At 60.1% G+C, this 24,934-nt stretch overlaps 1 protein-coding gene across 1 annotated transcript in view; it reads right to left on the bottom strand.

Moving 5' to 3' along the window:
- The window catches only part of MYO15A (myosin XVA), a 53,579-nt gene extending 36,230 nt beyond the window's left edge, over positions 1 to 17,349 (bottom strand). The window contains exons 1-15 of the mRNA XM_058559545.1: positions 13,720 to 17,349; positions 11,626 to 11,708; positions 10,944 to 11,007; positions 10,114 to 10,223; positions 9,715 to 9,789; positions 9,407 to 9,497; positions 5,903 to 5,908; positions 5,444 to 5,547; positions 5,249 to 5,312; positions 4,203 to 4,316; positions 3,549 to 3,710; positions 2,098 to 2,211; positions 1,396 to 1,454; positions 1,187 to 1,310; positions 24 to 119 (exon numbers count right to left, since the gene is read on the bottom strand). Of these exons, the coding sequence (XP_058415528.1) occupies positions 24 to 119; positions 1,187 to 1,310; positions 1,396 to 1,454; positions 2,098 to 2,211; positions 3,549 to 3,710; positions 4,203 to 4,316; positions 5,249 to 5,312; positions 5,444 to 5,547; positions 5,903 to 5,908; positions 9,407 to 9,497; positions 9,715 to 9,789; positions 10,114 to 10,223; positions 10,944 to 11,007; positions 11,626 to 11,708; positions 13,720 to 17,298 (4,845 nt within the window). The 5' untranslated portion in view covers positions 17,299 to 17,349. The remainder of the gene's footprint in view (positions 1 to 23; positions 120 to 1,186; positions 1,311 to 1,395; positions 1,455 to 2,097; positions 2,212 to 3,548; positions 3,711 to 4,202; positions 4,317 to 5,248; positions 5,313 to 5,443; positions 5,548 to 5,902; positions 5,909 to 9,406; positions 9,498 to 9,714; positions 9,790 to 10,113; positions 10,224 to 10,943; positions 11,008 to 11,625; positions 11,709 to 13,719) is intronic.
- Between the last annotated feature and the right edge of the window lie 7,585 nt (positions 17,350 to 24,934).

The following is a 24,934-nucleotide window of genomic DNA, read 5'->3' as shown; positions in this document are numbered from 1 at the left end:
GTGCCCACGGAGGCCCCGCACACCTGCTCCTCCTGGAAGACGATCTTGTTGAAGAGGTACTGAAGGTTCTCGTTTGCATAGTTGATGCACAGCTGCTCGAAGCTGTTGAAGCTCAGGTCCTGCCAGGTGGGCGGTGAGGCTGGGCCTGGTCCCTCCTTGGCCAGCAGCCCATCTGGCCCCGCCTAGGGCCCTGTCCGTGCCCCCACAACCAAGCTGAGGCTCAGTGCCCTCCCTGCCCTCCGTGGCCACAGCTTCAGAAGGCTGAGCCCTGACCACAGACCCCCTGCTTGGAACCCTCTATGGCTCCCCGTGCACAGGTGAGGGCCTGACAGCCCAGGGCCCGATGACAGGCAGCATAGGTAGTGGGCAAAGTCCCAGGCGCTGGAACCTTCTGCCTGGGTGCCAATCCTGGCTCTGCCACTTTCTATGTGACCCTGGGCAACCCCTCTGTGCCTCAGTTTCCCTATCTGTAAAATGGGGATAATGATAGTACCTATCCTAGGGTGGTTGTAAGGATTGAGTGACAATAAACATAAAGTGCTCAGAACAGTACCTGGCACACAACAGGTGCCAAGTGAGGACCAGCCATCACTTTTACTGTGATGACCTTACCTTGTCTCTCACCACTTCCTTCACTGTGCACTCAACCCCTCACCCCCACCCCGGCCCCGCCCTGCCCCACCCCACCTGCCCAGGGCAAATGACTTCCAGCTCCCAGACACCATGCCCCACCACACCTCTCAGCCTTTCCATATGCTGTTTCCTCCACCTCAAATGCCGTTACTGGTTCTTAAAGAATTAGCTCAGGGATGTCTCCTCCCCCTCCAGGAAGCCTTCCCTGACCCCTGCCCAGCTAAGGGCCCTCTCTAGGCTCCCCCAGTGCCAGGCTGCCTCTGTTATGGCTCTGACCACGTGTGTTTGTCAGCGTCAGTCCCTCACCCCCACCCAGTCCCTCTGGAAACTCCCCAAGGGCAGGGCCCAGGTCTGGCCCTTCCCAGGGTCCCTGGTGTTGCCCAGCATAGGGCCTGGCCCTCAGAGGCCTCAGAGAGTGCCTGTGGGTGAGTGAAGAGATGGGAGAGGGCAGTGACGGAGGGCCCCGAACAGACAATGGCGCGTGCTGTAGGCAGAGAGACGCGAGAGATGAAGCCTCACGTCCCCTGCTCCTTGCCCACCCATGAGGCCTTACCTCAAAGCCATAGATGTCCAGGATGGCAATGGACAGCATGTCCTGCTGTGGGGACACCAGCGCATTGACCCTGGCAATGAGCCAGCTGAACAACAGTGCGTACAAGACCTTGGCAATGGCATCCCTGAAGCAGAGATGGTGTTGGGGTGCTGAGGCACAGGGGGCGGCCTGGGGTCTGGGGGCTCAGGCAGGGAGGGACGTGGCCTCACCTGGCATCCACAGCACTCTCCACGGTCAGGGGGGTGAAGATCTTCTCTTGCATTGTCTCCTGGGGAGGGACACAGCCCCTGAGTGACAGCAGGCTGGCCACCATCTCCAGGAAGTCCCCAGAGAATTGGCGGGGGTGGCACGTAGGGAAGGGAGCCCGAGAGACGGTGTGACTGGTCTTGGGCACACAGTCAGCCAGGGGCAGAACAGGACCCCCTCATCCCTCCTTCTGCCCGGCTATGCTGTGGGGGTGCGGGCTACTGGACTAATGGGGGAGACAGAGGCATAGCAGACACAGAGAGTGTAAGCAGCATAAGAGCATAAGCAGACACAGGGAGACCAGCCATGGGAAGGGAGGAAGGGCCAGGGGTGTGAGAGGCCAAAGGAGGTACTGACCCAGCCAAGGGTCAGGGATGGCTCCCTGGGGGGGATGCCTGTGTTGGGTCTTGAAGGATGAGTAGGTGTGAAAAAGGAAAGAGCATTTGAGGCAGAGGGAACAGCCTATGCAAAGGCCTGGAGATTGGGGTCTAATGCCTAATGCCTTTGGGGTCCGAGGTCACCCCCCTCTGGGCCCAACGGAGAAGATGGGAGGGACAGGAGGAGCAGGGAGAGGGAGACAGGGTCCACACAGGATGGGGCACGAGGACGCTCTCTCTGGGGGCCAGCAGGAGGCTCAGACGGAGTCCCCGGAGCCCGAGACTCACGGTCACTCTGAAGGTGATGGCCTTCTGCAGGCCCTCGGGGGAGACCTGCAGCAGCTCCGCCACGGCCTGGATCTCCCGGGCGCTCACCACCGAGGCCACCTCCTGTGCATCCGTCTACGCAAAATACCACAGGAGCGTGTTCTGAGCTATATAAGCTGAGTTTAAAATTCAAATAAAAAACACGAACAAGCTAGAATAACCAGGACAATTCTGAAATAGAAGAAGAGTGCAGGGGGCCCTACAAGATGATAAAACGTTTCATAAAGTTACAACAATCAAAACAGTGTGGTGACAGGCATAGAGGACGTGCACAGATTAATGAAGCACAACAGGAAGTCTAGAATTAGACATAAATGCCCACGGGAATTTAGTTCATGATAAATGTGTGTCTCTCAAGTTGGGGGATTAGTATAACTGTGTAACCATCCGGAAAAAAATAAACTGAATCCCTACCTCACACCTTACTAGGGTAAATTCCTGATAAACCAAAGATTTTTTTTGTGTGTGTGTGTGAGGAAGATCAGCCCTGAGCTAACATCCATGCCAATCCTCCTCTTTTTGCTGAGGAAGACCAGCTCTGAGCTAACATCTATTGCCAATCCTCCACCTTTTTTTTCCCCCAAAGCCTCAGTAGATAGTTGTATATCATAGTTGCACATCCTTCTAGTTGCTGTAGGTGGGACGCGGCCCAGCATGGCTGGAGAAGTGGTGTGTCGGTGCGCGCCCGGGATCTGAACCTGGGTCGCCAGTAGCAGAGTGCGCGCACTTAACCGCTAAGCCATGGGGCTGGCCCAAACCAAAGATTTAAATGTTAAAAAATATATATACACAAAAAAACCATAAAAGGTCTTGAAAAAATCAAGGGAGAAGGCTGTTATAATTTTAGGGAGATAGGACTCTCTAAAAACGATAAAAGGGGCCAGCCCTGGTGGCCTAGTGGTTAAGTTCGGCACACTCCGCTTCAGTGGACAGGGTTCGGTTCCCAGATGTGGATGTACACCACTCATCTACTAGTGACCATGCTATGGCGGTGGCCCACATACAAAATAGAGGAAGACTGGCGACAGATGTTAGCTTAGGGTGAATCTTCCTCAGCAAAAAAAAAAAAAAAAGATAAAAAGTCTAAAATTTATACAAGAAAAGATCTATAAATGAAATGCCTGAAAATAATTTTAAAAATTTGCATGGCCAAAACAAACAAACACCAAGAAAACCCATAAACAAAGCCAAAATATAAATGGTAAACTGGAAAATATATTTGCAATTCATATCAGAGACAAAGGGCTGATTTCCTTAACATACGTAAACAGCTCTCACACATCAATAAGAAAAAGATGAACAGCCCAAAGGGGAGTGGAAAAGAACAAACGTTATGTGCACTGTGAGGCCTCTGAAAAGACGCCTGTGTCCCCAGGGCACCGGGCCCTGGGGCGGGCACGACGTTCTCTCACCTCATACTTCTCAAAGTAGACGTTGCCCAGGTGCAGGATGGAGGCCAGGATGCGAAAGATGCTGTCCTGGTCCTCGCTGCTGAAGCCCAGCACCTCCATGGCGGCCAGGAGCCGGCGGAAGTCACCCGCATCACTCTTCCCCAAGATCTCACAGTTCCCGCCCTGGGCGAGGGCAGGGCAGGGGTCAGGGACCCCGAGTGGGGGCCTGGAGCCCTCAACGTCACCGCTCTGCCCAGAGCTGCAGCGTGGCCAAGCTGGTCACTCAACTCTTGCTCCGTTCCCGTGGGCCGGAGGCTCCATGCTAGGTGCCTCACCTACAGTTCCTGCACCTAATCCTCACTGTGTCCCTGAGGACGGGTACTAGACTGGGTCCCCAGTTCACAGCTAAGGAATCCGAGGCACTAGAGGGGAAGTTCAGCTCTGTTCTAGGCTCCAGGAAAGTGAAGAGTCAGGCAGGCCTCCCCGACCCCGGCTGTGCACCCCAAAGACGCTTGTCCCCTTGCCATGATGAGACACCTGAAATCCAAATTCACCCTCGCAAACCTCCATCACCTTGGCTGGCCATCAGGACACCATGACCTGGCTCTTTAGGCCCCCCTGGGCTGACGGGTTGGGGTACAGGCCCGGGGCCCGCGCGCGCCTGCCGGCGCTCACCTGGTTCAGGTAGTAGTAGGTCTCGGCCTCCTGCAGGCTGAAGGCCTCCCGGAGCTGGGCGGGCAGCCCGGCCAGCAGCTCATAGAAGATGTGGTAGTTCCTCTCGTTTTTGGCCTGCAAGTGGGTGGGTAGGTACGGAGAGGGGAGCCACCCACCTAGGTGACCCCCAGACACACACACAGGCCCCGGTGTCCCCACAAACACAAAGACACGGGCCCGCAGGGCAGACAGGCACCTCCGTGATGAGGGAGCTCCCAGTCTGTCACTGGCGGGGGTGGGGGCGGAGCTAAAGCCGGGAGATGGGGCGGGGAGGGGACTCTGGGCAGGACTTAATTTTGTTTAGACAAATAAGAGCAAGGTGGCCCTTCTCGAGTTTCTGCCGACTATGCACGCCCACGTACACGTGGCTCCACAGACCAGACGTGCGCACACGGCACCTCCTGAGGATTCACTCAGCCAGGGGCTGAGCACTAACCGCGTGCAGGCCCTGTTCTAGGGACACAGTGGGAACAGGGCAGACAGATGCCCCTGACCCTACGGAGCCCACCTGCTTGCTGGGGCGACAGACACTCAGCAAATCACTGGTTAAGACAGAAAAGCCTTCAGGCGATGAGAAGCGCTCCGGAGAGAAATAACGCAGCGAAGGGGGTGGGGTCAGGGAGTTTTGGCGGGATGGAGAGGGCTGCATGTTTAAATGGGGTAGCTCCCTGAGCAGGGGACATTTCGGGGAAGACTTGAAGGCGAGGGGTTTGGCCATGCAGGTGTCTGGGGGAAGAGTGCTCCAGGTAGAAGGAATGGTACTTACAAAGGCCCTGAGGCAGGATCAAGCCCAGGGACAAGGAAGCGCCCACGCGGTTGGAGGGCATGGGGGAGGGGCGGGGATACGCTTACACGCTTACACACATACACACACCTGGATTCATTCACTACTTCCACGTTTGGCCATTCCCCTGGCCACGTTTGCCAGGGACCAGGCTCTGAGCATCTGCACACACCCCCACCCCAACCCCCTTCCAACACACAGGGTGTGGGAGGGCCCGGCCCACCTGAAACACAATCCTGGACTTCTCGAGCAGGTACTGGGAGGTTATGGCACCAGAGACCACGCCCCTGAGGTGGGGAGCACAGTCAGCTCAAGCACGGGGTGGGGGGTGGGGGTGGCTGGCGTTGGCTCTGAGGGGCTGCTCCAGGACACAGAGTGAGCTGCAGGCCTTGGGGCGCTCCTCCACTGTCCCACCTACCCTTCCAGAAAGATCTCCACAAACTTCCCAAAGCGGCTGGAGTTGTCGTTCCTGACGGTTTTGGCGTTACCGAAGGACTCCAAGAGGGGTGTTGCCTCCAGGATCTGGACCCCAAAAGAAGATGTGGGAAATGTTCTGGGGAGCATGGCTATGGCCACCTCTAGGTTTCCCCAGACACAGACCCCCCCAAGGACGCCCTTTGTGAGGGGCAACTGGAGGTGGGCTCCCCCCAGAAGCCCAGGGTCTCCCCAGTGTCTCGACCACATGCTGCCCAAGTCCCACGTGCAGACCTCAGCTACCCCTCCACCAGCCCCGGGGCCCCTTGCACAGCAGCCCCCAGCACGGACAGGCCTTCAGACACCCCTTCCTGCCGTCACACACAAGTGTGCACACACATGCAAATCCACACATGCATTTCACAGGGTCACGAGCGTGCAAACATACGCACACACTGAGTACCTTTATCTTCAGGAGTGGCCAGGAAGGAGGAGGAGGAAAGAGGAACAAGAACAGAAGCGGGTCACCCGTAAGACTGACCACCTCTCCCCCCAGGACAGCAGAGGCCTCAGACCATGGAGGGACTAGTCAACCCCTTTGGGCCCCTGCGGGGGGCAGGAGAGCCACCAGGTGAGAACAAGCCTCAGCGACCCCAGGGGTCTGGCTTGAGGACTGCAGTGTGACCCCAGAGTGGGAGTCTGCTGGGTCCACCTGCCAAAAGGCTCTGGGGATGTCCTCTTCTCCCCACCCCCATGGCCACTGCAGCCATGGATCACCTGGGCTCCTGGAGGAGCGTCCTCCCTGACTCCGCCCTTGCTCCCTCCAGGGCTCCTTTGCAAACCTGTTCTGGGTCACATTCTCCCCACGGCCCCTACCTCACTCAGGCTCAAGGCCAAGTCCTCGAAGTGACCTCCAAGGCCCTGCGCAGCCCAGCCCTGGCTGGCCACATCTCCGTCCCTTCTCCCCTCCCTCGCTCTGCCCAGCACCACAGCCCTCCTGACTGTGCCCTGGACACCCAGCACACTCCTGCCTCTGGGCACCAGAATTCCCTTCCTCTCTACCCCTCAGCATCATTGGCAAATTCTCTCATTTCCTCATATCGTCTTTCTCCCCCAACCAGAATGTCAGCCCCCACCGGCAGGAATCTGTCTGCACACCTCTGGGTCCCAGCGTCTACACAGGGCCTGGTACAGAGGAGTCCCTCAAAAAATATCTGCTAAATGGATGCAAGAAGGAACAGCATTTTACATGAGCAGAGCGGCCCAGCGCATAGCTCATCACAGCTCCTGCTCAGTAAGCACCCACATGCGCAGGCCCTTTGCCCGCATTACGTGGTTGCTCACAGTCCTAGGAGGCAGGTCCTAACACCACTCTTGTTGACAGATCAGGAAACCGGGACTTGGAGAGGTGAGGTGATGGGCCCAGGGATTCCAGGGTCCGTAAAAGGGAGATCACCACACCTCGACGAGCACGTGCACAATGTGTACACGGCGTTTTCTCTGGCTGAGGCGTTTCCTCAAGATAAACTCCTAGGGGAGAAGCAGGGGAGGCCCAGTCTCTGCAGAAACAGTAACTGTCACCCTGGGGACGGTGCCGGTTCCCTCCATCTGCTCACTCCCATGGTCCTGTTTCGGCCAGGAAACACTGTGCCCGTTGCCTAGAGGAGTAGACTGAGGCCCAGAGAGGAGCGGGGGCCAGCCTGGGGTTGCTCGGTGAGTCAGGGTCCGCCTAGGGTCTCGCCTGTGCGACCCCTCAGCCTAGGAGCCCCTTCAGGGCACCTGGAGAAGGTTGGCTGCTTCTCTGTTCCTATGTCCAGCACAGGGTGGGGCACGCAGCCAGGGGCCGGGGCGAGGACTGGTGGGCCAGGCGGGTGAACATCTGGCCCTGTGGGGGCATCCAGCCCGGCCCCCAGGTGAGGTGATGCCTGTGGTTTGGGCTGTGCAGCATCCGGCACCCCCTACCCCGGGAACCCCTGTCACATTCCCAGCCCAGAGGCACTCGGCTCGTCAAGGCACGACTGTGTCCAGTGAAGACACACAGCCAAAACCAGCCCACCGAGAGGGGCCCTGAGGCTTCCCAGCACACTGGGAGGTGTGGGCTGTGTACAGTGCACCGTCTTGCTGACCGATGGGAGACAGGTTGAGAATGAGGCCCATACCTGGCGAGGGTGGAGCCAAGACAAGGGACATTGTTTAAGACCCTGGATCCAGACACGCCTAAAACTGACCCCAGGTCAGACTATCCAATTACACCAGCAGAGCCAAGCGGTGGCTAGAAAATGAGCCCGCGGTTGTTCCCGCTGGCAAGTGCATCCACACCTACTGTGTGCCCAGCCACGTCCCATGGCTCCAACGTCCTCCCCGACCCGTCAGGGCAGCTCTCTGCTATGACCTGCAGATCCCAGCTCCTCCATCCTCTCACTTTGGGACACTGGGCAAGTCATCTCCCCTCCCAGGCCTCAGTTTCCCCATCTGTAAATGGACACAAATGTACCTGCCCCCAGGGCAGCACAGAAGCGCTGGTGTGATGACATAGCTGAAGGCACCCAACACACAGGAGAGGCCTGATGCACACATTTGCCCGCCGACCTAGCCGGCTTTTCCAGAAGTCAACCCTTAGAGGTTTTAAACCCTGCCTGGAGCAAAGGGATGGTCTGGTTGGCTGCCAGGAGCCTCAAACTGGGATGGGAGGGGTGGCAGGACAAGACAGGCATCAGAGGGGGCCTGCCAGGAAGCAACCCCTCCTGACCACAAAGCCTGGGCCAACCCACTCGCCACCGAGGGCCGAGCAGCCCCCATCTGATGCCAAGACCACTCTTGGCTGGGACACTGTGGCCATCTGCACACCTCCATGGGCCCAGGGCAGGGAGTCGCAGAGTCGGGTTCTGGAGTCTAAGCTGGGAGCCTTCGCCTGCAGCCCACCCTCCCCGAGCTCCAGGCTCGTGGCGTATCTGCTGCCTCCCCAGCGCTGCTGCATGGACGCCCAGCAGACACCTCAAGGGCACCAGTGTCTTCTTTCTGCAGCCCTGCTGCTCAGCTGATGGCATCTCTGTGCTGCCTGTGGCTCAGACTGAATGCCTGGAGCTGCCCTTGGACTGTTCTCCTCTCTCACACCTGTCTGGTTCCTCAGCAAGTTGCTGGCTGGCCTTTGAACTGTACCAGGTCCAGCCGTGCTCACCAACCCCATCGCCACCTCCCTGGCCCAAGCCACCGTCCTCCCTCGCCTGGACTCCACACTGCCTCTGCTGTCCCTTGAGCACACCAGACTGGCTTGCACTCCAGGGCCTTTGCACTTGCTCTCCCCTCTGCCTGTCTGCTCTTCTCCCCGACGTCCTCAGGGGTCGCTGCCTTGCCTTCTCAGTAGGGCCCACCCTGACCACTACACTTCAGATTACAACCCCCCAAGTCTCCCCACCCGTCTCTCTACTGTTTTTCTCCACAACTTACCACCCTTTCACACATATGTCATCTACTTGTGTATATTTTTCATTCTAATCCTCCTCTAAGATGAAATTCCTACGGGGGCAGGAACATTCATCGGTCTGCGTTGTTGCTGCCTGGCTCACAGGAGCTCCTCAGAAAACCTTCCCTGAAGTTCTAACACTCGCAGGTTCGGAGGATTCAGCACTCTTAGCAAACCTTCATCTTGCAGACCCTGGCCCGGCCTCCTCAGTGCCCCAGCATCTACTCCCCCACACTCAGGCCTGTCCTGCCTCCTTCACGCCCAAGAGCCACAAGCAGGAAGACGAGGCCAGGCAGGGGAATTGGAGTGGCTCCCCTTGCCCACGTGGCCTCTGCTCTGGCGGGGCCCTGGAGCCCCAGTTCTACATGCCCTCTCTGTGCAACCCTGGGCTCAGCCTCCCCGCCCTCCAAGTGGGGCCAAGGAGTCTTGTCTCTTGGGGAGCACGAGGGCCGCTCGGCTGAGGAATCTGGGAAGACAGACAGACCACGCAACAGACAGACTCACCTGCTGCATGATGCCCCGTTTTTGGTTCATGGCGGCCAGGTAGCGTAGAATCAGCTTCGTGGCCTCAGTTTTTCCAGAGCCGCTCTCTCCACTGACGGGGCAAAGGGGCAGAGTGAGCTTCAACCTGCTCACTGCCTCTTCTGGGCTCCCCCAACCCCGCCACAACTCAAGAGGACACGGGCAGGCAGGCCGGCCAGGGACGTGGAGTGATTTCCCCAGTGCCCCCGCAGGTCTGGCCTGACCCCTGAGATTCCCCCCCACAGCCCCCACACACGCGCACGCACAGGTCCCGGCCTCCCGCTGCTCACCTGATGATTATGCACTGGTTCTGTTTGGCATCGAGCATTTTGGCGAAGGCGACATTTGCAATTGCAAAGAGGTGCCTGGAGAGACAGGCTGCAGGCTCACTGGAGCCGGCCCCTGCCTCCTTGCTCCCAAACCTCCTGGGGGCAGGCAGGGGGGCATCTCTGTCCAGCCAAGCAGCCAAGCCTGCACCACCCCCACCCCCTCGGGGAAATGCTTCCTGCAATGCTCCCCATCCTGGTCTGAGCCACCGTGGCCTCCAACCCAGAGGGGACCATGGCCAGGCTCGGGGAGAGACCGCTGGGCTGAGCAGGTGAGCTGCCCACCGCCATCAGTCGCAGAGCTCAGGCAGGGACCCAGGAGACCCCAGGGCAGTCCCCTCCCCCAGCCCCAGAGCCACTCACGGGGGGTTCTCTCCCAGGGCGCGCCCACTGTACTGCTGCACCTGCTCCGGCCCGTAGATTCCAAACATTCGGTAGGGGTTCACTGACACCAGGATGCTGCCGATATACGTCTGTGGGGCAGACAGCGGCCTCAGTGCCCCCGGGTCCTCACGGCCCCGTGTCCCTCCCTCCCCTGCTCCTGGCTGCCTGGCCTCCGTGTTCGCACCTTGGACCCTCTAACAGCTTGGAGGGTCATCTGCTCTGGGAGTAGAATTTCAGGCACTCTACCAGGCTGAGGCTGGGAGGAGTCTGGAGGAAGTAAAGCCCCACAGCCACGGTTCTGCCACGGTCGTGTTGGCTGCTGCCTACTTCATTTACTCATAGTCTGGCCAGCTCCAGGAGCCTCTGCCTCACAGTGAGGTCACACCTCCACTGCCCGGAGTGGGGAGGGAGCTGGGAGCCCAGGAGATTCCGGCCCTGCCTCCCGCCCTGTGGTTCTGTGCCTCCGTTCTATCACTTTGGGCCAGGGGCTCCCATCCTGGGATCCAGGTCTATGGATTCTAGGATTCCGGAAGCTGTACTCGTCAGGTTCCTGGTGGGGTCACATTTCTCGGTTCCCTGTCTGCAGGTCTCTGCCCCTGGCATTCACCATTCGAAGACTCTGGGTTTCAGGACTTGGGATTTAGAGCTCCGGGTTCTAGTACGCTCAAACAGAAACCCCAGTGTTCAAACCAGGGGCCTCATGTCTGGGGCCCAGCAGGAAAATCTCTGCTTCCCACTGTGGCCCCAGGGGGCAGGGAGGCAGCTGCCTTCCAGATCTAAGCCCAGGGCAGACCAGCTCTAGGACTTACATAGATGAGGTTCCGTTCAAATCTGTTCTGGAGGTTGGCCAGCACGGTGGTCTCTTGGAGGTCTCTGGCAGTGCATGGAAAGGGGCAGTCAGAGCCCACCTTTCCCCTTGGTGCAGGGCCTTGGTCAGAAAGGCCTGAATTCAAGACCTCTCTCTGACACAAACCGTGAAGCCTTGGGCAAGTTACTTAACCTCTCTGTGCCTCAGTTTCTCCATCTGTCCGATGGGTATGATAATCACTGCCCCGCCTCACTTGGTTGGGGGAAGCTCTTAGGTAGCTGCCATTGAGGGCTGAGTCACCGTGACTGGATGATGACACTGACCAGCACAGCCCTCACATTTTAGGCACCTCCAACGTGCCAGCACCCTCACAACAGCCACCCCAGTCCTGTCTCGTAGATGAGAAACTGAAGCACAGAGAGGCAAAGTGATGTGCCCAAGGTCCCCCAGCTGGTAAGCAGTGGGGCTCGGATTTGAACCCAGCCCCGTCTGACTCACGGAGCTGTGACTTGCACACACTTGGCTTCTATGACACTGCATGACTGTCACTTTGCAGAAGAGGAAACTGAGGCTCTGAAAATGCTCCAGTAGGTGAGGCACCGCTGGGAGGAGGGGGCGCTCTGGCCAGGAGTGTGACCACCCCGAGGCGACCCCTCACTGACCCCACCGCCCCGCCCACTCACTCCAGTTGGGTCATGTCTTCTACACCCTCCTCCCGGTGCTGCTCTCGGAACCTCGAGGACGGCAGGTTGCGGATGGAGTGCATCTGCAAGAGAGAGTCCATGGTCGGCCCGCTGGGAGGGCGCCTGTGCACAGCCCTCTGGCTTGGACAAGACCGGGACCTGCCCCCGTTGAGCAGGAGGGAACCTTAAGGCCAGGCCTGGTGGGTTCTGCAGAACTCCTTGCCTCCGAACGCCATGGCCCGTGGAGCCTGCATGGAACCCTTATTCACAGGGACACACACCTGCCTGCCCTCTGTCCACACGTGCCCTGCAGGGGGTGCTCCCACGTGTTTCCAAGTGTCCTGACCCAGGCGGATGAGCACACGCACATGGGCACTGGCCCCTCTGATTTGCCTGAAGCCGTCCCAACCTCATGCTCTCCCAGTGCTGACACCCTTCCCCAGGGTGGACCCCAAGTCTCTGCTTATGTGACAGCATGAGGAACATCTGTATCTTGGTGCATGGGGCCTCCAGGAGGGCCAACACTGAGACTGTCCCATTCAGCACCTGTGCCCAGCTCGGGGCGAACAGTAGACCCACACGCACAGACCTATACACAATGGTATTTGCAACTCATACAACTCCCACACACAGATGCAAGATGCCTGTGGACACGCATGCAGGCCTGCGGTGCCTGCTGGAGGCACACACGCTCAACATCCATTTCACAGCTGGGGCTCTCCCCACAATTGGGGGGTCTCGAAGCAAAAGTCCCGATGCCACTTTTGGGCTGCAGGATTTCCGCTGTGCCCATCTATGTGCACACGTGTGACCCCATGGATGCCGTGTCTGCTCAGACCTTGGCGCGCACACACACGTACTTTCCTTGCTTGGCTATAGTTCGCCCAAGCACACGTCCCAGGCACACAGGCCTGGGGTGACCCGCATGACTGCGAGCACGTGTGTACGCTTACCAGCTGCTCAGATCCAGCCCGCACCCCTCCCTGAGCAGGTGAGGAAAGAGAACACCAGGAGGGAGCTCTGTGTGCTAAGTAGGGCACAGCGAGTATCACCCTTGAGGCCCTGGCCTCCTGCCCACCCGTCTGCCCATGTGCGCCAGTGGCTGCAGACCCTAAATAATTCAGCCACTCACGTATTCCAGGGTGAGGAGGGCCCAGGCATCCTTGCCCCTCACCCCTGGGCGCCCTGCGCCCCGCTCCCGCAATGCTGCGGCCCACACGGCACGGGGCACCCGCCGCCGGGGCCAGGGGCCCCCCAGCAGCCAGGCTGCCCCGGTCGCCATTGCCGGGCCCGGCTGGCTGCCCACTCCCCGGGACACTCCTGCAGAGGCTGAGAAACACCAGCCACCCCTGCGTGCCCCGCCCACCCCAGGCGTCCCGGGGGAGGCTCCAGTGACCAACCCCCTCCGCTGACGGCCACTCGGCACTGAGCTTGTGTTCCGCCATGACCGTGGTGGCCAGGCACAGGTTTGGCACCCCTCAGACAAGATGCCTACCCTGCACCCCACAGTGGGCCCAGGGAAACTCCTGGCTCAGCCTTGATCCACTGTGTGACCTTCTGGGCCTGGGCTTCCCCACTGTGCAATGAAGAGCTGGAAGTTTGGTTTCTGAGCCCCTCACCCTCGGATAGTCCAGAATCCTGCAGGCCAGGGGACTGCCCTCATGCAGGAGCCCCAGAGAGAGAGAAGACTCCAATCTTGGGGAGGGTCAGTGGTAGGCAAGAGAACCAACATGGACATCACTGTGGGGGTGGGCCAGGGTGGACAGGCCAGTACTGCGGTGTTGCACTCAGCCAAAACCTCTGAAGGGCAGCTGGGGATGGAAATGCCATCTAGACTGGACCAGGACAGGGCTGCTCAGAGCCCAGGCTGGACAAGATCCCTTCCTCAGAGTGACCTGTCCTGTGCCTGCTTGTGCTGAGCATCCCCTTGTTCAACCCTCCAGAGGCTCTGGGAGCCCCAGGCTGCTCTCCCCAAGTTACAGATGGGAAGACTGAGGCCCAAGCAGGCAGCAGCTCACTGAAGTCCTGAGGCTGTCTCCCGCCCTGTTTCCCAGAACGGACCCCAAGCCCTCCCTCTGACCTGCACCCCCATACCTTATTCCACCAGCTTTTGGGGCCAACCTCTTCCCAGGGGCCCCCGGGGGGCAGGTAGGCAGCTCCAGGGCCCAGGCAGCAGGACAGGTGGTGGTTGTGTACCTGTGGCCAGGGTTGGTGGGCCTTCCCTGGCAGCAGGCGGCTGTGTGACCAGAGCAGACTCCAGGCTTTTGGCTTGGGATGGGGCTCTGGCTCCTGGGTGGGCTGGATGGGGGGCTGCAGGGTGGCAAGACCAATGCGCTGGAAAGAGCTCAGCTTTTGCACCTGAGGCATGACCACGGCAAAACGCCCCAGGCCTGCCTGGCACCGCTCACCCACCTTGGGCAGGGGCCCCGGGGCCCCAGAGGGCACCAAGGGGGCTGGGGCACTGGGCATGGTCCCCCAGTGGCGCCACGGCGGCCACGTGGACCTCTTCCAGTCACACGAGGCCAGTGGGTGGGAGAGACTAAGCCTTAGTGTCTTCTGTTCTGGGGAGGGATCCTTGGGGGGTGTTGGGGTCAGGACCTCAGTGTCTGCTGGTGTCTGGGGGTCCTCCAAGGTGGCCTCTTCTTCAGGCTCTTTGGGGCTTGGGCCAGCCGATTCGGCCAGCTGTCCAGGCCCCGGGTCGTGGTGTCTACCCAGGAACACACTGGTCGAGTCAGAAGTTGGGCCCTGTAGCTGGGGAGCAGGCGATGGCTCAGGGCCCACGTGCTGGAGGAAGGGGTTTTCGGGTACAGGTGGTGGCCTGGAAAAGCCGCGCCGACTGCCCACACCTCCTCGCCAGGGTGAGGGTGGGTGCTGGGTGGGAGGCATGTCCACGTCCCAGCTGGGGGCCAGCGGGGGCACCGTCCAGAGTGTCTCCGAGTCCTCGGGCTCACGTGGCCTCTCCCGGCGCTCCGGAGCAGCCGCAGCGGCCGGCCAAGCCCCGGCGCTGGGAGGCCGGTGGAACGGCTGGCGCACCCTGGGCTTCACGGCCCCGGTGGGCGGCTCGCTGAGCCCGCGCCACGTGTGCGCGAGGCACGAGGGCAGGTGGAGAGAGCGGCGCCGCGGGCTGTAGCCCAGCAGCGGGGGCGGCGAGGGCGGCCGCGGGGAGCCCAGTGCGCGCGAGCAAGGCGGGCCCAGGCGCCCCGAGGCTCGCAGTGGGGACGCGGGCTCCCGCCGCGAGCGGGGCCGGCGGGGCGGGGGCGAGAAGGACGGCTGGAAGAGGCCGGCGCGGACGGAGGGCTGAGGGGACGCGGGCCCCGCGGGCGAGCGGCAGCCCGGGCCCGGCAGGCTCCTGAGCGAGGGCTGGGGCGAGGGCAGGGGCGGCCAGGCCCTCCTCCGCGACGCCCGTGGGGAGGGGCCCTGGAAGCCGAAGGCCGCCCCTGGCCCGCGGGAGCCCCTGAAGGAGGGCCGGGCTCCGGGGAAGGCCAGCAGGTCGGGGGGCACCTCCGGGCTCCCGGGAGGGGGCTCCAGGAAGGCCCACCAGCTGGCCTGGGGCGTGAGCGGCACGTGAGCGGGGGCGGCCCAGGGCGGCGGGTGCCGGCGGACGGAGCCGTAGGGCGAGGCGGGCCGCGGGAGGCCCGAGAGGGCCGGGGAGAAGGGCGGGGCGGGCGGCGGGCCGGGGCTGGGGGGCCGCCGGGGGGCCGGCGGGGAGAGGAGCGCGCTCCAGGGGGAGGGCGGCGCGGGCGCGCGGTGGGAGTTGTTGTTGTTGCGAGCGCGCGCCTGCGCCCTCCGCAGCACGATGGGCGTGCCGGGCCGCTCGGGGTCCATGCCCGCCAGCTTGTAGCCGAAGCGCTTGTAGGCCGCCTCCCTGGCCGCCGGGCCTCCCAGCCGGGCCTTCTGGCTGCCCCTGAGCCTCGGGGGCGGCTTCTTCTCTGACAGCGTCTTTTTGAGGAACCGCGCCAGCGAGGTGGCCGGGCGAGGCGGGGGGCGACCCAACTCGGAGCTGAAGCCCAGGCCCCGGTGGGCACCGAAGGCCGACAGGGCCCGCTGGAGGTTGCGCTGGCGCGGCGTGAGGAAGCCCCAGAAAGGGTGGGCGTATGGCACCGGGGGCATCTCCTCCTCTTCCTCGTCTTCATCTGCATCCCCCAAAGGCAGAGGGATGTCCAGGGACGGGGGCAGGGGCACTTCCAACTTCTCCTTCCCAAACAGCTTCACCTGTGGCCGCGGGAAGAGGCGGAACCTGCGGATGAGGGACAGCTTGGACCTGGCGGGCTTGTCCATGCCCTGCTGCTCGAAGAAGGCGGCGCTGGGCAAGCGGAAGGAGGTGCTCGGCCGCTCCCCGCCCGCCTCCTCCGGCTCCTCCAGCTCCGCGATGTCATCCATGGGGTGGGCGTACGGGTTGTGAGGCGACAGGATGGGTGGCGGCACCCACGGGTACGCGAAGGACGACTCCTCCGGGTAAAGATAGGGCTCTGCCGGGGGGTAGATGGCCTGGTCCCCGCCAGCATAGATGCCTTCGGCGTAGGGGGTGCTATAGGGGGCGCCATAAGGCACCCCGTAGGGATCGAGGTAGGGTCCGTCATACGGGAGGTCATACGCCATGTCGTAGGGCGGGTATGGCGCATCATAAGGTGCATAAGGATCCACGTAGTAGCCGTGCGGGTATGCCTCGCCCTCGGACCCGTCGTAGTAGCTGTAAGGAGATGCGTACCCCGACGGGGGCGCGTAGGGGGGCTCGTAATCGTCGTAGCCATAGCCGTAGCCGTAGGTGGGGTGGTAGGAACCCCCATAATAGTCCAGGTGGTAGTAGTGATAGGGGTCTTCAGGCGGGTACCCGTGGGGGTGGCCTCCGTAGGGCGGCCAGGCCGCGCTGTAGGGGCCGTAGCCGGACAGGTAGGGCTCCTGCTCCTCCTCGTACTGGTAGAGCGACTGCTGGTCGTAGTAGTCGTCGCCGTCGCGGTGGTAGTCGTAATACTCGCCCAGGTCTTGGAAGCCCTCCAGCCCGTACAGGGACTTGCGGGAGCCCGAGGGCTGGAACGGGGCCTCGTCCTCAAAGGGCAGGAAGCCCACGGGCTCGCCCGCCGCGTAGATGCTGCGGCTGCGGGGGAACCTCCGGAGGCGGCCTCCGTGCCGCAGGATCTCGGCGCCCGACGGGAAGGGCAGCTTGCGGGAACCCACGCGGGAGCCGGAGCGGTTGAGCCAGGCGTCCAGCGTGGCCTGCTCGCTGCCCGACTCCTCGGCCTTCTTGATGAGGAACTTCTTGGTGAGCCAGTTGATGGCCGTGGACGCCTTGCTGAGCGACCGGGCGCGCGGCCGTAGGCGGCCGTAGCCGCGCCGCCCAGGGAAGCGGATCACCATAAAGGACGGCTTCTTGCCCTTCATCGCCCGCTTCTTCTTGCCCATGCGCATCTGCGTCATGAGCTTCGACGTCGACTTGAGCACGGCGCGCGCCTTCTTCTTGCGTTTGGTCTTGTGGGGGCCGGTGTGCAGGCCCCAGAAGAAGGCCGACGCGCTGCGGAATTGGCTCTTCTTGGAGATCTTGGGCGTGCGGTCGCGGAAGCCCATGAAGAGCCGCGACGTCCCCTTCAGGCTCCGTTTGGGCTTCTCCGGCTCCGGAGCCTTCTTCCCCTTCTTCCCTTTCTTGGCTTTCTTCTCATCTTCTTCCTCCTTTGCCATGGTGGCTGGGGCCGGTGCCACAAGCTCAAGGACTTGGACACACGGGGACCTGCTGAGTCTCCTGCCTGTGGCTGGACAGGCAGCCTCCTTGTGCTCAAAGCAGCTGGGACTGGCCTGGGTGGCCTGAGGAAGGACGGTCAAGCTTCTTCTGGCCGGAACCGGGATTCCAAGAGGGTGGATCCATAATTCATCTCCTCCAGGCGCCGCCTTGGGTTTCACCCTCAAGCCGTGGCGGAAAGTGCCTGGGTGTTGTTTACCGGAGCAGGGGAAGCCTGGCGGAGGCCTGCGCTGGGGGAACCATCTTGTCCCTCCAGTCGCCGGCGGGGATAACTATGCTGACGTGGGTCAGGCCCTCCCTGTGCCTCAGTGGGTTCAGCCCACCCCAGTGAGAGCTTGGGTCATTGTCACTTCACAGAGGACCACCCTGAGCCCCAGAGAGGGGAAGCCACCAGCCCTAAACCAACCGGCATGTCTGTCCTGGGCCGGAAGGAGCTGGGTTTCCTGAGCCAGGGTGGGACGTTCAAAACCCACCAAGCCACCTTGGAGGGGAACCTCGGACCCTCCAGGTCTTGGGCAAGGGAGGAGGGGAGTGGCAGGGCAGGTGCCCAGGGCTGTGGTGAGTGTAACTGGAGCTGGCTGGTTCTGGGGAGCGTGAATAATGCATTGGGGAGAACCAGGCTGTGGGCTCAGCAGGCAGGCTAAGATGGGGCCGTCTCAGTGGAACTCTGGCACGGCTTTGTGAGGCTACATGCTGGGGGGCTGGGGGAGTAGAAACAGAGGGTGGGTCAGGCCTGGCTCTGATCCCCAGCTCTGCCACTGACTGGCTGTGTGCCCTCAGGAAAGCCGTTTGCCCTCTTTGGGCCTGTTTCCTCATTTGTAGGATGGGAGTGATAAGCCACGCTTTGTCTCCTTAACAAGGAGGAAGCAAGACCTGATGGAGCACCTGAGTGGCTGGAGGTGCCACATGTGTGGCTCATATCTGAGGTCCCGCCCCAGCCCTGGCCCCTCCTCCCAGTTTCTGCCCTTGCTGAGAAGGCAGTGGCTGTGTGGCCCCCTGCCCTCTCTGGGTGCAGCTGATTGCTCCAGGGTGGACACTTGACCCAAGGCCATGTGCCCACTGTCTGGCCAGTGACCAGTCCACTTTTGAGAATCTGCACTATGAGAGGTAGGGGCTGTGGCTTGTTAGTTGAAGGGGGCAGCCGGCCGCTCTGGGAGCTGAAGCCCCGGAACCTCCCTCCTCCGCCTCCCCCTCCCCCTCCTCCTCTCTCTGCCCAGAGATCAAGGATCAGGACATACAGGGCCCAGCGTGGCTGAAGACAGATCTCCAACTGATGTCAGGCTCTCCACTCACTGAACTGCTTAGTCTTCAAGTCCTACAGTGAATTCTTTGGTCGTTTAAGGTTTTGCCTAGGAGGCCTCAGAGCAGAGAGGCTCTGGTTCTGCCACCTGCCGACCCCATGCCCTCAGGTGGCTTCACAGCCTCTGCTTCCTCAGCTGTGAAATGGAGACAGCGAGAAGAGAAGCCCGTCTCAGAGGAGGGGTGAGGAGCTGAGAGGTGAATGAGAAAAGTCTCTTTCTCCTCATCTCCTCTCCTCTTCTCCTCACCTTCTCTTCTTGCTTTTCTCCTCTTGTCTCTGCTCTTCATCCCCCAAGATTCACGCAGAGCCAGTCAGGTGCCCAGCAGTCCGGGCGGGTTGTGCCAGGGGCTGGTGGTGCGGGCTGCAGGTGCCCCCCGGGGAGTTGAAGGTGCGCTTGAGGACACAGGTAGCTTCTGGGGGGGCGTGCAGGAACCGGGCCTCCTGCAGTATGGGATGTTGAGGGGGCATCCACTCTCCCCCTCGCCTCCTACCCTGCCCACTCTCCAGCCTCGTTCCAGGCTGTGGCTGCTGCCCACATGAGGAAAAACAAAGGGCAAAGGGTTCATTCTTCCTGAGCGCAGAGATGCCAACACCCACTCCTGCCCCTGCTGGAGCCCGTTTCCAAATTCAGGCTTCGGCCACTATTATCTCCTGAGATTCTCACAACAGGCCTGTGGAGTGAGCACTATCATCTCCATTCTCCAGATGAGGAAACAAATTCAGAGAAGTGAAGTGGCTTGTTCAAGTTCACCCAGTTTGGGAGGGCAGGCCTGGGTGGGTCCAGAGCCACCTTCCTTCCTCGGCCCTCCTGCTCCCTGGGCTCCTGGGTGCTTAGGCTGTCATTCGGGAGGAAAGCAGCTCTGGACACCGGCTGGAGGCAGCGCCTTAACAAAGCTCACCCCAGAGCCTGGGCCTTCCGGGAGTTCTGGGGCCGATGGCCCTGCTTGAGCCACTGGGCAAGCTGGAGACCCAGTGAGACCTCCACAGTGCTCCTCCCTGACATGCCAATGGCGGTTGCCCAGGTCGGGTGGTTGCCCAGGTCGTGCGCCTCCTTGGGGCCCCCACCTGGGTTCCTCAGTCAGCCTGGCCCCTGCCCCTCAGGGTCCCGTAGCCAGCACTCATTTGCTTGTTCGTTCCTTCACTCGTTCAGAAGTATTTGCTGAAAGCCTTCCGTGCACCAGGCGCTGTCTAGGCATTGGGAACACAGCTAAGAAGGAAACAGATAAAAACCCTGCCCTCGTGGAGTTGACGTACAGGGGGGGATTGTCAACAAACAAGGAAAATAAGTAAAAGATAGAATTGGTCAGATGGTGATGAGTGCTGTGGATTGAAATAAAGCGGGGAAGGGGCATCGAGAAGTGGGGGGGTGTGCAATACTGAATGGGGGCTGGGGAAGGCGACACTGGGAAGTGACACGGGGGCCAAGAGCTGCAGGAGAAGAGGCAGCGAGCCGTGGGGGAAGCACAATGGTCCTGATGTGATGGAGGAAGAGCAAGGCCAGGGCGAAGGTGGAGGTGAAGTCAGAGGTGGGGTGAGCACCTGGCTTTGACCCCGAGTAAGGTCAGAGACTGGACCTCAGTCTTCACAGGACCCCCTGGCTGCTTTGGGGAAGACAGACTGCAGGAGGTGACGGCAGGAGCAGGGGCTGGGGTGGAAGCTGCCGTGGTGGTCCGGGGAGCGACGCCAGGGGAGGTGGAGAGAAAGGGTGGGATGCTGGTGTCTTTTGCAGGCAGAGCCACCAGGATTTACAGGCAGGTCACAAGCACCTTTCCTTACTGAACAAGGGGGAGGACGGAGAGGCCATTAGCTGAGATGAGGAAGGCTGTGGGCAGGGCAGGTGGAGGAGGAAAGACTAGGCGGCAGCTTTGGACATGTTGGTTTCAGATGCCAGTTGGGCACTGCCAGGCAGTTGGGGGGTACATTGCAGAGATTGGGGCTGACGGCTTCAGTTAGGGAGGCGGTGGCCGGTAGCGGTGTGGAAGCCACAGTTCTGCAGGATGACACCAGGGAGTGAGCCCTGGAGCTGCACTGTTTGGGGACCAGGTGGTGGTGAGGGGCTGAGTAGGAGGGCAGGGCAGCTGCAGCAGATGGGCACATGGGGCAGGTTAGGTGAGGACGGACAGCCAACCATTGGATGCAGCTACAAGAGTGGTCCAGGTGGAGTGGTGGGTGCAAGGGTAGTGACAGCCTGATGGGAGAAGGTTCGAGGAAGAAAAGACTGTGGTGGTCACAGAGCGTGCATGCCTGTGAGCATAGCAAAACGCACTGCATCATACACACTTGAGTAGGTGAACCCTATGGTATGTGAATTATATCTCAATAAAACTGTTACAAAAGAAGAAGGAAGCGAGGGAGGGAGAGAGGAGCCCACTGCTGGGAATCTATCCTCCAGAGCCCCTTGTGCACACGGGAAGGATGTACACACCAAGCTGCTTGTTGCTACGTGCACTATTGTACATTCCATGATGGAGTAGTACACAGCTATAAAAAAGAACGTGGAGGATCTCTGTGTACTGACAGTGGCTGACCCCCAGGATCTGCTAATGAACGGAGCAGGGCACAGAACAGTGCTGTCTATAGTATATACCTAGGCCTTTCTTTTTGTAAGAAGTGTGTGTGGGGGGGGGACATAAATTCATATTTGCTTTCATTTACATGTAGAAATACTGGGAAGGATACACAAGAAATTGATGAAAATGGTTATCTCGCTGTAAACCTTTCTGTCAGTTTGATATCTGACCCAGGTGAATGCATTTCTGATTCAAACACACAAAAAAGTAACTTTTTTTGTGTGTGTGTGAGGAAGATCAGCCCTGTGCTAACATCTGCCAATCCTCCTCTTGTTTTGCTGAGGAAGACTGGCCCTGGGCTAACATCTGTGCCCATCTTCCTCCACTTTATATGCGACGCCGCCACAGCATGGCTTGCCAAGCGGTGCGTCGGTGCGTGCCCGGGATCCGAAGTGGCGAACCCCAGGCCGCCACAGCAGAGCGCGCACACTTAACCGCTTGCACCACCGGGTCAGCCCCAAAAGTAACATTTAAAAAATGAAAATGGGAACAAAGGAATTGGAGAGAGTGAGTGGAAACACCCCCTTAGAGGAGATCCCGGAAGAACGGCAGGGCCTGAGACTGTAGGCTCCAAACCTGCCCCCCAGCTCAGTGTGACATTTGAGAAAACTGAGGCGGGAAGAGAGGGCAGGGAGGGTTCGAGCTCAAAGACACCTCCCGGAGCCACACCCCCTGCCAGCCCCAAGGGGAGGGTCCTTGGCAGGCATCTTGGCGCTCCGAAGCCCCGTTGTTCAGATGAAGAGACTGAAGCGCGGAGAGGTGAACCCAGCTGTGGGAGGGCCACGCTCTCAGAGACGGAGCCCAGAGGAATAGGGGCTGGGCAGCTCGGAGCTCCGGGTCAGGTTCTGTTCCCATCCTGGTCTGACCACAGCAGGTCCTGCAGCCCCTGCACTTGGGTCTCCTCATCTGTAAGTGTGGCTGCTAATAGCAGCCCTACTCCTGGGGCTGATGTGAGCACTAAAGGAGGTAAACAGAGAGCCAGGCAGTGTGCCTGGCCCGGAATAAAGGCGGTTATTATTATAACTGCCATCATTGTTATGATAGGCCACTGCCCCCGTCTGCTCTGGGAAGGCCTGGGTGACTGCTGGCAGCAGGGCCTGCTCACATGACCCTTTCTGGGCTCGAGCCCAGGCTGCCCCAGGCTTTGGGGACAGTGTCCCCAGTCAGCCAGGGCTACCCTTTCTTTGGTGGCTTTGGGGTCCCCAGTCTCTGCAACAGCCACAGAGAGGGTGTCAGGGAACAAATCTCTCACGTATTCACTCATTCCTCAGTATTGGTTGTGTACCTACCATGTGCCAGGCACTGTGCTGGGCACTGGGGGTCACAGAGTCTAGCAGAACCAGGCATGGTCTCTGCCTTCATGGAGCTCCCAGTGTCATGGAGACACAGAGTTGAAGCAAAGGGCCACACTAACAAGGGGGAAACTGCAGCCGTGAGAAGAGCTGTGAAGACCAGGCCACGACCGAGATGGGCGAGCACTGCATTGGAAGACCAGGAAGGTTCCCTTGAGTTGGTGACTGTGAGCTAAGATCTGAAGAATGAGAGGGAGCTAATCAAATGGAAGAGGGAACAGTGTTCCAGGCAGATGGAACAGCACGTGCAAAGACCAAGTGGTGAGAAGGGTCGAGTGATGTGGGGCATGTGGAGTGAGAACCGGCCAGGAAGGCAGGAGGGAGCAGCTCCACAAGACTGTGGAGGCTGGGGCAGGACTTTGGTCTCCATCCCTAAGGTGGTGGGGCGCAATGGCACGGTTTTAAGCTGTCAGGAGCGCTGTGACTACACCTGCATTTTGAAAATAATAATAAAAGTAACTAACATTGCCAAGTTTTCCTGAGTGCTAGGCTTGGTCCTGAATGCTTGCCTATAATATCTCACTAGATGTTCACAATACGTAAGGTGGGAAGTGCTATTCCCATTTTACAGATGAAGGGCTCCGTCCGCAGCGAGCCCACGGCGAGGAAGGGATGGGGCTGTGCTGAGAACCCGGCCACGCAGTCCTCATTCAGCCCCCACTACAACCTCGGGAAGTGGGGACTATTCTTCTTCCCACTCTACAGATGGGGAAACAGGCCCAGAGAGGTTTATCCAGTATGTTGCCTGAGGCCACGCAGCTTGAAACTGGATTCAAGCCCAGGCAGCTGACTCTGTGTCCGTGCTCTCAGCCACTGCCTCACACTGCCTCTTGGAAGGTGATCTGGAAAAAAGCTCTTGGGCCACAGTGTGGAGACGGACGGGGAGGGGATGCACAGTGCAGGCAGGGAGAGAGGACAGTGGCTTGGCCTGGGACAGCTGGACGGAGTACAGTGGGCACATTCAGTGAGGGGCTGCATGGAGGCTGGGGGGAGGGTGGAGCCTGGGGGACTCTCCGGGTTGGCTTGGTGCATCTGGACAAATGGGGGAATCATTCTCTGAGACAGGATGGGGTGGGAATATGACAGGTTTGGTCTGGGACGTGGAGGGTTTGGAGTGACTATGGGACATCAGGTGGAGAGTCAAGGACGCTGCTTAGACCCACAGGTCAGGTGAAGTGGGGGGAGGTGAGTCTGTCAAAGAGAGGGACAGAGCCAGAAGGGGGCCTCCGACTCTGGCCCTTAGCGACTGTGCAGGAAGGAGGAGGAGGAGCCGGAGGAGGGGCTGCCGCCAGCTGTGCTGGGCCAAGTAAGTGTGGCTGGAATTGGTTGCTGTGGAGCAACATGTGGCCTCAGGCCTTGGAGGAGCTGTTCTGGCAGCCTGTTGAAGAGGGCTGAGGGGTGAGGAAGGTGAGGGAATTGACACGGTGGACTTGCAGAAGCTAAGTCATGAAAACGAAGTGGCCACAGGGAATGACGCATCCAGGGGGCTCGTAGCTTTTTCAGTGAGGGAGGCACACAGAGAACAGGCTGTGTGAGGTTGCAGCCGGAAGGGGTCCATCTGCAAGCCAAGCCATCTCCGGCCTCCGGAGACACCAGCCCTGCCGGCACTCACTCTGATCTGGGACTTCCAGCCTCCAGAAACTGTGAGGAAATGAATTTCTGTTGTTTAAGCCACTCAGTCTGTGGTACTGTATGGCAGCCCCAGCAAACTAGTACAGATTAGTTGGCAGATCAATGGGACAGATCCAGGAGGGAGGGAGGGAGGATGGATGGATGGATACAGAGAGAGAGAGACTGAGAGAGAGAGGGCGATATTGAGAAACAGAAGGGATGTTGAATCATCCCTGGAGTGTGAAGGCCCTGAGGGAGGTGGCCTGGACGTGGTCTCTCCATCGTGGAGGGAGCAGGGAGGGCGGATAAGTGTCGGGGTGTTTCGAGTTTCCTAGCCAGGCTTCGAGGACGCAGAGCAGGTTTAGAAGAGCTGCTGTGGCAGGCAGTGCTGTGGGGAGACGCTGGTGGCACAGCACTGCCCCTGGGGCCAGGCCAGATGGGATCTGGAGGAGGACAGATGAGCTAAAGGTTTCTTGCCAAAGGAAGTTTCTGAAATGAAGAACTGTGGACTCTACACTGGAGAGGATGGGACATAGAGACGAACACACGGACGTGGATGAACACTCACGTCCTGGACCCCTTTGCACCCGAGTCTCGTGAAGCTGCGGGCCACACCCTCTGGGAGTCTGCCTGTGGCCCACAGTGTGGGCCTGGGTGAGGATGCCGGTGGTGTTGACCTTCACAAAGACGATCAGACTGTCTGAGCAGGAAGGATTGCGGGTCACCCTGGCCAGAGCTTCCCTGC

This window comes from Diceros bicornis, chromosome 18 (assembly GCF_020826845.1).
Source record: "Diceros bicornis minor isolate mBicDic1 chromosome 18, mDicBic1.mat.cur, whole genome shotgun sequence".
Taxonomy (NCBI): domain Eukaryota; kingdom Metazoa; phylum Chordata; class Mammalia; order Perissodactyla; family Rhinocerotidae; genus Diceros; species Diceros bicornis.
This window is presented reverse-complemented; position numbering and strand designations above follow the sequence as displayed.